Source organism: Astyanax mexicanus, chromosome 11 (assembly GCF_023375975.1).
Source record: "Astyanax mexicanus isolate ESR-SI-001 chromosome 11, AstMex3_surface, whole genome shotgun sequence".
Classification (NCBI taxonomy): domain Eukaryota; kingdom Metazoa; phylum Chordata; class Actinopteri; order Characiformes; family Acestrorhamphidae; genus Astyanax; species Astyanax mexicanus.
The window spans coordinates 34,027,857-34,041,522 of NC_064418.1; the positions used below are offsets into that span (position 1 = coordinate 34,027,857).

The 13,666-nt window shown below is 38.2% G+C and overlaps 1 protein-coding gene across 2 annotated transcripts in view; it reads right to left on the reverse strand.

Moving 5' to 3' along the window:
* The window catches only part of LOC103030356 (RNA-binding motif, single-stranded-interacting protein 1), an 83,154-nt gene extending 74,336 nt beyond the window's left edge, over window positions 1-8,818 (reverse strand). Inside the window, exon 1 of one of the 2 annotated variants that reach the window (XM_022680025.2) lies at window positions 8,640-8,818. In XM_022680025.2, the coding sequence (XP_022535746.1) occupies window positions 8,640-8,708 (69 nt within the window). In that variant the 5' untranslated portion in view covers window positions 8,709-8,818. Of the gene's footprint in view, window positions 1-68; window positions 187-8,639 lie in introns of those variants that run through there. The other variant, XM_022680026.2, reaches the window with a different exon arrangement.
* Between the last annotated feature and the right edge of the window lie 4,848 nt (window positions 8,819-13,666).

Here is a 13,666-nt window from a genome sequence, read left to right on the forward strand (position 1 = left end):
TAAGACTAAGCTCTGTCTTTCTGTGTCAGTAGTCTGAGTGTTCTCAAAATCCCCACCTATGTGTTTACCTTCCTGTGTGTGTTGCTCGGCAGCAGCCGAGGGCCCAGACTCTTCAGAGGCGGCCATGCGCTCATCATCAACTGCTACAGCCACGGCACCGAGCACGGAGCGTCGCCGTGGGTATACACACACACACACACACACACTCTCAGCACAAGCCTACAACAGCTCAGCATGTTTACGTGTGGGAGGGAGCACGTCCTACTGCCACACAGGAAGACAGCCCTAACACACATACACACACACACACACACACACACACACACACACACACGCGTCTGCAAGTGTGTGTGTGTGTGTGTTTGAGAGAGAAAGAGAAAGAGAGAGAGAAAGAGTGAGAAACAGAGACAAGACTGGGGGAGGGGTCACAGTCCTGAGTAAATTCAGAAGTAAAACAGAAAATCCTGCCAATTACTACATTCATTATTTTGCTTTATGATATATATAGAGGTATAGAGGCACTACATCAGCCTGAGTGTAGGCCAACACTTTACTACATTAATACAACATATTGATTACATAGTAATTACTAAATGATTTACAGTACCTACTGAATAAGTAATCTTCTGATCACTACTGTTAATATTACAAATAATTTTTTTAAATAATAATTTAAATATGATAAAGTAATAGTGTGTAAAGTGTATTTATGTATGTTATAAAATAACAGAGATACAAAGATGGGGCATGTTTTGTCTTTGTCTTTTGTATCTTCTAAAAGGAAAAAGCTTGACATTAACAGATTTATTCACAATTTATTTGGAGGCATTTATACAGATATAACGGATATGAAAAAATATTTAGGCACAATGTTGGAAACAACTGCAAAAAATGAAAAACAGCAAAAATGGAGATTTGCATTAGTGTGCTTAGTGTGCATGTGTCATCCGTATATATATATATATATATATATATATATATATATATATATATATATATATATATATATATATATATATATATTGTTATTAGGATGTGTAGTAACTGTAACTGACAAAATTATATCTTTTTTTTTAAATAATGTAAATCTGGTACTTCAGTTCAAAATGCCATGATGAATGGACCAATAGAAATGCTCCACAATTATATAATACACTGTTAGATTGATATAGAAACTGTTCATATGCACATTACACAAAATTAATAGATGATAGAATAAAAGATAATAATGGTAATTACACACAATCTCTGTCTCACAAAAAAAAAACACTTATTCACCTCCAAAATAGCAATTTTACAGGAGATGGAAAAAATCTTAACTTTGAACGCAAGTCAATGTAAAAATAAAAAAAAAAAAGATTTTATTCCATGTTATTTTGGAGCATTTTTATCAGTTTATTCACCCTCAAATTTTTAAACTATGCCAAAGAGTAAAATGATAAGAATGGGAGACTTTGTAAAAACTGAGATATGATTATACCAACAAAAGCATATTATACCAATATATCCACATGATAATATACTATATACTATTTGCAGATGATGCATACAGGTTCCTTATATAAGCTGATTTCCAAGACCGTGATAACGCCCTGTCACAGACTGTTTTATATTTATATTTATAAGACTAGACTGGACCCCTGTCCAGGAAACTGGCCCTAAATTGCTTAAGTTGCAGCCTAAATACAAACCTAATCGATCGACATTAAAATAGACTACTCAAGAGATATTTATTGCTCAATTATATGTTTAACAGGCTTTAGGCAACAGCTAGTCCTTTGTTTTTATTTATTCATTATTTGTGCCCTGAATTACGCTGCATGAAGAAGATAACCATTTGTCTCCCTCACTGTGGGCTCTCCAAGGCCAGACAGCAGACAGGCACATGATGAGGGCTAATGAGAGAGGCAGCTGAGCTGAGTTTAGCTTGTTACACTGAGGGGAGACAGCCTGGTGAACCCCCGCACGCCACACACACATACATAGCACATGCACAGCACTGCACGTGACCCCTTTAACCGAGCAGCACCTCTTCACCACACCACACACCTCTCTGTCCTTACTGTCCTACACTAGAAGCAGAATCCGTACAAAAGGACTTACAAATCCTTCATTCCTCTATTAGGAAACACTAACACAATTTATTCTGTCTTTTCACTAATTTGGCCAAACTCTGAAACGATTTTTCTTTGCCATTTTGGGACCAATATTTTTGGATGGCAAATATTTGGTGCATCCTTATCCTACACAATAAGCAAAAACATCACTATAAAAATACATCCTAAAATAAATACTTGAGATACATTTAGAATTATGCTCTGGTACATGGTCTAAAAAAACATTAGTCTTTGTAGAAGCTGTAAATGTGTCTTAACATGTTCTATTTACTCAAACATGTTATAAATCCATCAGCAAAAAGCCCTGGTCAAAGTTGGTTGAACAATAAAATATGAGTGAGAAAAATACAGCTCTGGCAAAAAAAAAAAGAGACCACTTACAATTTTTTAAAACCTCTGGAATATAATCAAGAGGAAGATGGATGATCACAAGCCATCAAACCAAGCTGAACTGCTTGAATTTTTGCACCAGCAGTGAAGTTATCCAAGTTATCCAAAAGCAGCGTATAAGACTGGTGGAGGAGAACATGCCAAAATGCACGAAAACTGTGATTAAAAAATGGGTTTATTCCACCAAATACTGATTTTTGAACTCTTAAAACTTTATGAACATGAACTTGTTTTCTTTGCATTATATGAGTTCTGAAGGCTCTGCATCTTTTTTGTTATTTCAGCCATTTCTCATTTTCTGCAAATAAATGCTCTAAATGACACTATTTTTATTTGGAATTTGGGAGAAATATTGTCTGTAGTTTATAGAATAAAACAACAGTGTTCATTTTACTCAAATATATACCTATAAATACAAAATCAGAGAAACTGATCTCTTAATTTTTTTCCAGAGCTGTATGTTTTTTTTGACACGTGAGAGCAGCTCATCACTGCCAGACTGTGCTAGTTTACGGGCTGCTGTTCAAACCAGGCCTTGTGACCATGGCTTTTCCTGTGCCAGTATTCACCAAAAAGAGCTTAAATCTTGGCAAAACACTGGAGAGAGTGATCAGGGACACACACTTTGCTAAAGTAGCTTTTTCACTAGCTTTTACTATCTAATTTCTCCTTCATCTGATTAGTACAATTGAGATTAGTAGAATTTACTAATGGTGGAATTTTTATTACGAATTAAATTACTTACACAATTAAAATGACTTATTAATTTACTAACATAGCAAATATTGTTTAGATGCATGCAAAGCAATGAACTGCAAACAAATGAATGAAACACTGGATTAATTGTTTTCAGGATATGTCATCAATCTAAATCCTGGCACATATTTTGTTAGAACTGTTTCCAACTGTTTACAATTTAGAATATAATATACGGATATCACCGGATTAAATTGTTTGCGGGAAAGCTTACATTTCAGAGTGTTAAACCTGAAAATCAATGCATTAATAACACAGGCATGTCGAGATTATTAAATAAAAATGAACCTGTATATTGCCTGAGGCAAAGAGAATGACACTGACATGTCAGTTTCATTATTTTCCACGCTTTCGGTTCTGGTCATTCCTTCGCTTGCTCCATTTCCATTTAAGAGCATATCACTCTTTGTTGGCACGTGAATGAAATATTTATGTCGTACAAAGAGCAATAAAGTAATAAACACTCTAAAATCTCAGGCACATTCAGCGTTTGCAGTGCCGTTGCTCCAGCGATTGCATGCTGGCCACTGGGCGCGAGCAATTCAGCACTTACTCAATTCCCCCTTTATTTCATCACGTATTAATTTAATGACATGTTTACACAGATCAACAAAGGCAGGGCTATTACAGGCTGACCCGCTTGTGTGCGTCTCATTGACAGTGTCACTGCACTGATAGGCTGCTGGAGTGTTTTCCCCGCACTGCTGAAAGAGGCTCTTGGCAGAGTAGTGCAGCAGTGCTGCGGGCACCATTGAGCCGCGGGACCCTCGTTTTGCTCTTGTCCAAAAAAGTTCCCAGAATGAGAATCATACGAACACAATGGGCGCCCTTTCAGCCCGCAGCTCGGATAATGAGCGCGACCACGCCGTGCTTTAATTGTGTACGTTCTGCTGCCAGGCAACTCTTCAAACTTTATTGTAAACATTGTATAGGCCTTTTTCAGGCTCGGCCTAATGCCTTTGTTAATGCGCTTGGCGTGTAACATCCAATGGCAGCTAATGTGCTCAAGCCCTACTCCTCAAAGGCCTGTGCTGACATAGCCGGCCCACCAACGAACTAGATATTTTTCTTGGATAACGTGAGGGGGCTTACGACTGGAAATTAAATGCAGGAACATTTCTGCTTTTACTGTAAGACTGTCGAGCTTTTGGACTGTTAATCTGGACAGCAATGTTGCAGCTAGCTGTTTAATGAATACAACAGGAGTCATGTTTTTGAAAAAAACTTTTACATCCTATTTTTGACATTATTTAAATCTGGCAGCAGGTCTTTTCTATTGAGTCACAACCTTAATCTGAAGTCAAATGTTTAAAAGTTAAAAAATGAATTTGACCAAAAAAGTACAATGATTTTTTTCCTTCTGTAAAGTTGCCATTTTGGAATTTAAAGTTCAATTGTTGAATTAATGCTCACAGTGTTCTTACGAGTTCATGCTACTAGACAAACATGCACATAACTTTACGTTAGTGCAGCATTTAGGGCTTTTGCAGTCTATATACAGTAAAGGCGTGCCCAATCTTATCTGTAAAGACCTGTGTGGCTGCAGGTTTTCATTCTAACCCAGCGAAAGTACACCCGGCTCTGCTTGCGGTGTCAGACTTCAAACAACACATAATGTGTGCTTGTGCTCAGTTTTTAGAATTAAAACCCACAGCCGCACAGGCCTTTGTGGATAGATCAGGGTGAGACATATTTATGTGAATATTTTTCCTGTCAGTGTAAAAAGACGTCTGTTTTTAGGATTCTTTTACTTTTCCATGCAGACATGTACTACTCTCTATGCACTAGTCAAATGAAAATGAAACAAAAAAAGACAGTAAGCTCTTCAATATGATTACACTACACATGTACAGAAAGCTTTAATATAAGCAGAAATAGTGAGCAAAGTAAGCGAGTTCTATATTTGGGTATTTCTATATTTGGATACTTATGTACAGTGCGGTGCAGCCAGCACCCAGTCCTAGTGGTTACCGTGCATCAAGCATTTGCGAACACTTTAAACAGTGTAGTTCCTCCTCTGTACTCATGTACTGTCAATATGTGCTGTCTCAGAGACATTCAGATCAAGATCAAAGCTCGCTGTAGCACCATCTTGAAAGAGATCAGACTGGCGTACAAAAAAAAAATCTGTTATTCATTCCTGCCTCCCCGTCTGCCCTTATCTTACGAAAGCATCTGAACATGTCCCATAACAGTCATTTATGAGGGCCCGCACCCAAAATAGCATGCAAAAATAGCAACCGCACACTAAAGAGGCTCTGGAGCAGGCTAAAAAGCAGAAAAGTCGAATTATCAAAAGACAAACACTTTTATTCTCTCAAATATAAAAAGAGGACGGTCACATGGCCCGCCAGCAAGGGTCAAACTAAAATGGGGATCATTCATTCTGTGCACTGTATTATAGCAGTGCAGTGTATAGACTCCGGGTCGTCTCAGTCTGTGCAGTCATGAGCAAGGCACTGTTTAGACTTATGTGCTGCTTTTGTGTATATGGCTCGCTCCACATAAAGTCAACATGCTGTAAAACTAAGCTCAGCACCCTCAGCGCCTCCTCCTCGCTCATACACATCTAATCTAGCTCCATCACATACTTCCCTATACTGGGGCCCTGGATATCCAGCACACTGCTTCTTCTTGGTCTTCTGAGATATAAAACCCTCTGAATTTCCTATTTATGGTCAACAGTGTTCTGCCAAAGCTTTAATCATACATTTATGCTTTATTAAAGTGTAATGTATCAAACTCATATGAAATGAATAACAGCATAATGGCCCACTCTTTGGCGCAATTAATAATTTAAAGAGAATGATGATGAGCCATGTGAGTGATGAGCCATGTGAACACACTTACACACACACTGTAAAAATGCGTTGCTAATGATCAGCAGCATCAGTATTCATTTCTACCGGTCAATAGCTGTGATTTTTCACAGATAAATACGTCTCTCGAATATTTACATGTGTGGTATAATTTACTTCAAAAACAGTATAAACCTGGCCAGTTTATTTTGTAAAACTGAATTTTCTGCACTTTTCTATGATAAAGCCATTTCAATTAGTTTGTAAAAAAAAGGTTAAGTTTCAAAAATATACAGTCCAACATGGTAAAACTGAAGTATTTAAGTATTTATCTTGAATCTTTAAAAACAGGCAGCTTCTAATTCACTGTCTCTCAGATGTCACAAGAGCTAAATCATTTATATAACTCCATTTATTCGGCCTGCAAAAATTTAGCCCCACCCACCCATACTGGAATTCTGCAGTTCTCAGGAGTGTTCTTTGCAAGCCCAGACTCTATGAGTTGAAGGCATATCAATAAAAAAACACTGATTAAACAGCAACTACAGTCTATTTTTAATTATTTAGTCCCATCCACACATAATACAATCACAAAATAACCAAGATAGACAAGACAAAATAACCATATACACCATACTTGTGCTGGAAACACATTGAATTTGTTCTCCGCCTTAAACCCATCCGTGTAGTAAACACATTAGTGAGTGCACTCAGAAGAAACACACAGTGAGCACATGTGCCCGGTGCGGTGGGCAGCCATTGCTGCCGTGTCCGTAAAGCAGTGCCTGTTAACAGCCTTGCTCAAGGGGCCAACACGGGTGGCCTGCCAAACCTGGCTATCAAATATATGACCCGGAACACTAACTGCTGAGCCACTCCTGCCAAAAGAATACATTCTTACTGATATTCCTACTAGTTAATAAAAATAGCTCATCTTATGCTTACGCAGAAATAAAAACGAATAATTTTTTTTTTTTTTATAATTTATATATTTTGAAGATTTTCTGACCAAAAACACTTTAACAAAAATCAAATCGTACTGACAAAAACCAAAGTCGTAAGTCCTCAGGTGGACATGAAGGCAGAATTAGCATTTGTGCTTTTTTAAATGAAGTACAATGCAGCATAGCCAATCAGAACATGAACAGAGTTCATTTATTTAATAACATAACGCACAGTAACATAAAGACCATGTTAGATTGCAAGAGATGAAGAGACCATAAAAAAGAATGACCATTTCTCGTACAATGACGCAAACATTATAGCTAAACCTTAAGAAACATAATGAAATACAAACAATGGACCTGTTTGTTTGATTGAAAACTCATTTGTATTAAAAACAGATATACAGTATAAGTTAGCATAACTGTTAGTATTCATATAGTCTATGTGTGTCATTTAAAGAATTCTTTAGCAGAGGAGAACACAGAAGAACCTGATAGTGGTGGAGTGCATTTTTTCTGCAGGCATGGTGAAAGGCTTGGCTGAGAAGGAATGCGATCAGATACAGTAACTTATGCTAAAATGTGCATCACGGCAACAGACAACATAATGGATCGGCTCCGTCTGAGAAATGCCTAGGTATTGATTTGGGCTTTGCCGTCTGCTATGGACCTCACTATCATCTTTCCCTCCTAAAGAACCTCTCACAGGTTCTGTGTCTGGCTGTATTTCACCTGCAGGGACATGCATGACTCTTCCAGGGCTTCCATCATGCCTGGAAGTTTTAAAGGAACTCAGAAGCTTAAAGCTTGTGATTTATTATAAATCAGCTATCTGTACCTACAGTGTTTGTCCTGTGGTTAGAGCCTTTATATCATGAGGTTAGGTGTTCATTATCCAACCGCATTATTATTCTGGAAAGCGAAAGGAAAGCTTCAGAAGTAAGCACTAACTCACACTAACTAATACAGTATAGGAGGAATGAATAATCACAAAGTTCTGTAGACACATGTCCTGCTACATGGGTTCCCAGCACAGCTCACATTCTAGCAAGTCTTCAGAGCGGGGAAATGTGTAACCTATCTTTCAGCTCGCCAGCTGGCAGAGAGACTGTGTAATGGCATTGGAATTCAGAGCCACAGCCCAGAGCAGGACAAAGCCCAGGACACAGCAGACCTCATCACAACACCACAAGCACACAAACTGCAGGAGAAAAATGGCAAACAGAGCAAAACAAACACAGAAAAAGAGCTTTTTTTCAACAGTCCTGAAATAATATACACTAGGTTAACACCAAACGACCATGACTGTGTACCAACAGAGAGACAGAGAGAGAGAGAGAGACAGAACGAGAGACAGAGAGAGAGAGAGAGAGACAGAACGAGAGACAGAGAGAGAGAGACACACACACAGAGAGAGACAGATAGAGAGAGACCACCCCCGCCCCTTAACCTCCCCCCCACCCAAAAACACAGCACAAACTTATTGAATAAGTAACCGCAGTCTGCATGTAGTGTCTACAGTCCCAAACTATTCCCTATGTAAAACGCTGTGGACTCACAGACAGCACAGCTTTAGCCATAGCCATGTTTTAGCATGAAGGATCTCCCGGAGCGCGCGCGCTACTGTAGCCTACCTTGGCTTGCAGGTACGGGGGGTAGTAATAGGAGTACTGGGGGTACATGTGCCTCCACACCCTGCCCATGAAGATAGAGGTGCGAATACGGAGCGGAGATCACAGCGGCTCTCTGCACGAGACTGAAACCGGCCAACTGCGAGCACTCTCGGTTACCGACAGAGAAAGAGAGAGAGAGAACGAGAGAGAGAGAGAGAGAGAGAGAGAGAGAGAGAGTTGTGGGCGGTGGAGCTGCAGTGAAGAATAGCCAAGGCGTACTTTCCTTATCCCCACAAGAAGAAAAAAAAACTATTAAAATATGATATATTAATACGGAGTCCATGAAGGGATATGGTGTATTTTTTTACGTAAAAAAGAGGTCAGCACCAGATACTTTCTACTCATAATAATACATATTACGAAGCCACTAAAGAGACATGGTGTATTTTTTATGTAAGAAAGTAGCAAGCACCAGATACTAAGTGGTGAGCACCAGATACATATATTTACACATATTAGGTGTTAAGCACTAAATACTTTACATGGTGAGCACCTGATAATGGAAGCTAGCAAGCTATACTTTAAACTGACAGACTTAAACGACTTACTATAACCTGCCTTGATGTTCCACAGTAAAATAGCTAGCTAGGTTAGCTAACGTTTAATTTATTTCAGTGTGGAATGTTTTAGCTACGCAGCTAAAGGTAGCTATAAGCCCAGAGCTAATGATAGCCAGCTAACTCTTATTAGAAGTCCACAATGCAGGAGGTATCATTTTGTAGCAAAAGCTTTTGGACACACACACAGAGCGGCAAGCCTTCTAAGCTAAGCTAACTTAGCTAGCTAGAGCTTTGCAAAAGCAGCCTACATTACAACTGGCTAGCTAAATTAATATGGTTTTGATAACTGGATGGAAGATGGGAGAGCATGTGCACAGACCAGCAGTCTGTTAAGTCATGTACAGACCAGTAAATATACTATCTGGTGCTCACCACTTAGTATGTGGTGCTCGCTTATTACATCGCATTATTCCCATTCACTAATATTCAGTTTCACTTTTGTGGACTGTCAGCAAAAAGAATATTCAAATCCCTAAAATCATCCCTTATTTCTCTTATTTACTAACATTAATTTCCACACACACCCAAGCCATAGAGTTTCTGTGTCCTGAACTCTAACTGTTCAAGCTCAAGCCCATAACTAACTAACATACTCATAGCAGTGGTGGTAAGAATAATAACAATGGTAATAACAAAAATAGCAAACATAAGTGGTAATGGAGGCTGAGCACAAGCAGGTAGAATTAGCTGGTGGCAGAAGAGACTAATGGTCAATCTTTCTTCAGTGTCACTCCAGACAGGTGGGCAGTCATTAACACAGATAAAAAAGATTAAATTAGTTCTGTTTGGCTTCATGAAATACAGAGAATCTAAGCAGTATATTAGACTGTGGCTATAACGAGTCCAGCAGATCTAACTGTAACAGCCGAACTTATGAAGGTAACACAGACACAAGAGCAACCTGAAACAATGGTATTCATCCATTCCATTGTCCACAACCCTTAGTGATCACATGCAAGTGGCAGAATGACAGCAGCAGTATGTAAGTTTACTACAACTCTGCATTACCATTAACACCTTGATTTGCAAATATTAATTAGCAAATATTAAACTATACAAGTTAGGTTTCAGCTTATACTTTACGATGAAGACTTTAAAAAGAAACACTAATCTGAACAGGTCATATAAATATTGGGATGAATAACATACAAAAAGTGTAATGGTGCTGTTTTATTTGAATAAAATAAAACATTTCCAAGGTATGGATCCTTCCCTTTCATTGATGGCAAAAACAGACTTACTGCTACATAAATACGGGGAATGCTTTGTGTTTTTGTACATGACCCTCACAGTTAGAAAGTCCTTAAAGTCTTAAATTACCACCTACAGAATTTGTAGGTTTGTCAAAAAAGCTTTCTCACAATGCAGCAGTGATTACAGATACATCACATGTGAGTTTAACACTGTATAATTCAGGGCTATGTGAAGTGGTTACTTTTGCAGTATTTGTATGGTGGTCAGACTGAAAGAGGCTGTGGCGCTGGAGCTCAGCCAAAGGCTCATGTGAGAGCACTTCCCGTGCTTCTCCCAGAGACAGGAAACATCATTCATGTTTGAGCGCTTGAGTAGGAAGAGCTGTGGCAGACCTCAACTCTGGAAGGCAAGCAGCCATTAAACCTCCAAATCCCCTGCAAAAACGACGGAGACAGAGAGCTTTAGATCAACTGCAAGTACAGTTCAACCTTACTGTACAGTTGTGGCTGTCCATTTTCCCTCAGTGTGTGTGTGAGAGAGTGTTTGACAGTGGTTGTGTTAGTAATGTAACACTAATGTACTAATCTATGTAATTGTAGGTCTAAATGCTTGTGGACACCTCTTCTAATGAATGCATCCAGGCCTCACTCAAAACAATCAAATCCTCACAACAATGCTTTAGAATGTAGTACACATGTCTTCCTTTCCTGTATAAGTAGAAGATTATGGATTATGGATTATGGAAAACACTTAATTAAGAAACAAGGTCTCCAAAAAATTTGTTAATAAATCCTTCAATAAAAAAAAATCCTGTATTTATTCAAACTGAATATATATTATTATTATTGTTATTATTATTATTATTATTATTATTATTATTATTAATATTATTAATTAGTGATAACCCAGAATCTCTGTTTTAGTTTACATAATTTAAAGACACAAACTGACCCTTAAAGTGTTTAACCTTTATTAATAAATAGATCAATAGAAATTCTCAAAAACTACCTGAAATACACAGAAATACACTGAATTACACCGACTTTAAAAGTTAAAAAGTTTTATGTCTCTCCTGTAAAGTTGCCGATTTGGAGATTGTGGTGTTTTTGGACAGCGATGATATTCAATAATTTATAATCTATTCAAGCCTTTTCCAAAGGCTCTGTGTAATATTTGCCAAGTGAAATGTTCAGATCAAACAGATTCCCTTTATGAATGTGATTTAAACGTGCATTCCTATTGGGTAACATCATTATTGCAAATTACACCAATGTTCTGATTTAGACCACCCTGGATCCACAAACTATAGAGACCCTTTGTGCTTTTGAAAATTATTTGTCCAGAGTCATGGAACGGGTAGTCCTAGGTCAGCCATTTTCCCATCTCGAGATAAATAACCTTATTGACACCAAACAGTCTGGATACGAGCCAAAACACTCCACAGAATCCTCTCCATATCAGTGGTAAGAGCTCTGCACACAGCGAGGGAGAACTCTGTGTCCTCAGTAATTATTCTCTATTGACTGTGAATTATCAGATGTTCATTTCAACACTTTAGGTCTTAGTTGTGGCAATGAGGCTGTCACTGGTTCTCATCTCCTTTTGCCTCATGCATCAGTTTTTTTGTTGATAGAATGTTCAGAATTCTGCTGCTCTTCTGGTTCACAGCCTAACAAAATACTCCAGGTCACTTCACTGGATCAGAAACAGACGCAAAGCTCTGGTTTCAAATTTCAGCTCCAGTTCCTTCAAAGCTTGGTCCAGGGCTACACCGCTGCTCAGCAACTCAGGTCTTTAATATTTACTTCTATGGATAAATAAAAGTATCCCTTTTTTAATCTCTAGCTGACTGTGTTGCTCAGTACCGAATTTTTGTCATAAAAGTATGGGATTGTGGGTTTAACCTGAACTCTGGTCACTATCTAAGAGGACTTTTGGTGTGTTCTTACCATGTCCACATGGGTTTCCTTTGGTACTCTGGTTTCCTCCAACCTCCCAAAATAACACACATGGTAGGTGAACTGGCCATGCTCACTTGCACTTGCACCTAGATTTTAGTGAATAAGTATGTGTGATATGCTGTGATGGATGGATAGATAGATAGATAAAAAAATCTACTCTTTTCTTGGTAAAAAATGCTTTGTACAGAAATTTCTGTCAAACACTCAGAAGGAAGTGTCAGATTGCAATGTTATGTATGAGTAATGCATGTGTAACGCAACATGCAAGACAAATTGTGCATTTTTATCTTGGTTGAGATGACCAGTGAGTGCTATTATTCACAAAAAAAAAATAAACATGGAACACTGGTAAACCTTCTCAGGTGTGGCTGGCGGGCTGAAATTATTCCAAAAGGGAATGGACAACTCATCCATGAGGTGACCAAATAAGCCAGAATTAAAGTCAAAGTCAGTGTTTATGATTCAATAACAAGAAGAGACTGGTCAAAAATGGTCTCCATGAAAGAATTCCAAGGCATGAACTTCTGCTGACTAAAACAAAACATAAAGACCCATCTTACATTTGCCAAAAACATCTTGATTATTCCCAGAACTTTGGGTGAATATTCTTTCAATTGATGTGACAAAGTTGGAACTATTTGGAAGGTGTGTGTCTCATTACATCTGGTGTAAAACTTTAAAACATAATTTCAGAAAAGAAAATCATACTGAACGTAAAACATGGTGGAAGTAGTGTGATGTTCTGGAACTGCTTTTCTGCTTCAGAGCTAGGACAAATTGCTGTAATAGATGGAACCAGGAATTCTGCTGTTTACCTGACAATCCTGAAGGAGAATGTCCGGCCATCTGTTTGTGAACTCAAGTTCAGTCGTACTTGGGTTCTGCAGCAGGACAATGACTCTAAAGCACACAAACAAAGTCACCTCTGAATGGCTTTTAAAAAAACAAAATGAAGATTTTGGAATCGCCTGTTCAAATCTGATTGAGATGCTGTGGCATGATCTTAAACAGGCAGTTTATGCTTGAAGACCATTCAATGTGCCTGAATTAAAATAGTTGTGTAAGGAAAAGTGGGTCAAAATTCCTCCACAGAGATGTGAAAGACTCATTGCTAGTTGTTGGTAAAGCTTCACTGAAGTTGTTGCACCCACCAGGTTATTAGGTTTAATTGGCAAAGACTTTTTTATTTATTTTAAAGTTTGTTTGATAATCAGAAAAATATGAAATAGGAAAAACGAAAGAAATCTGTAGGGAAGCAAATATTTTTTCACAT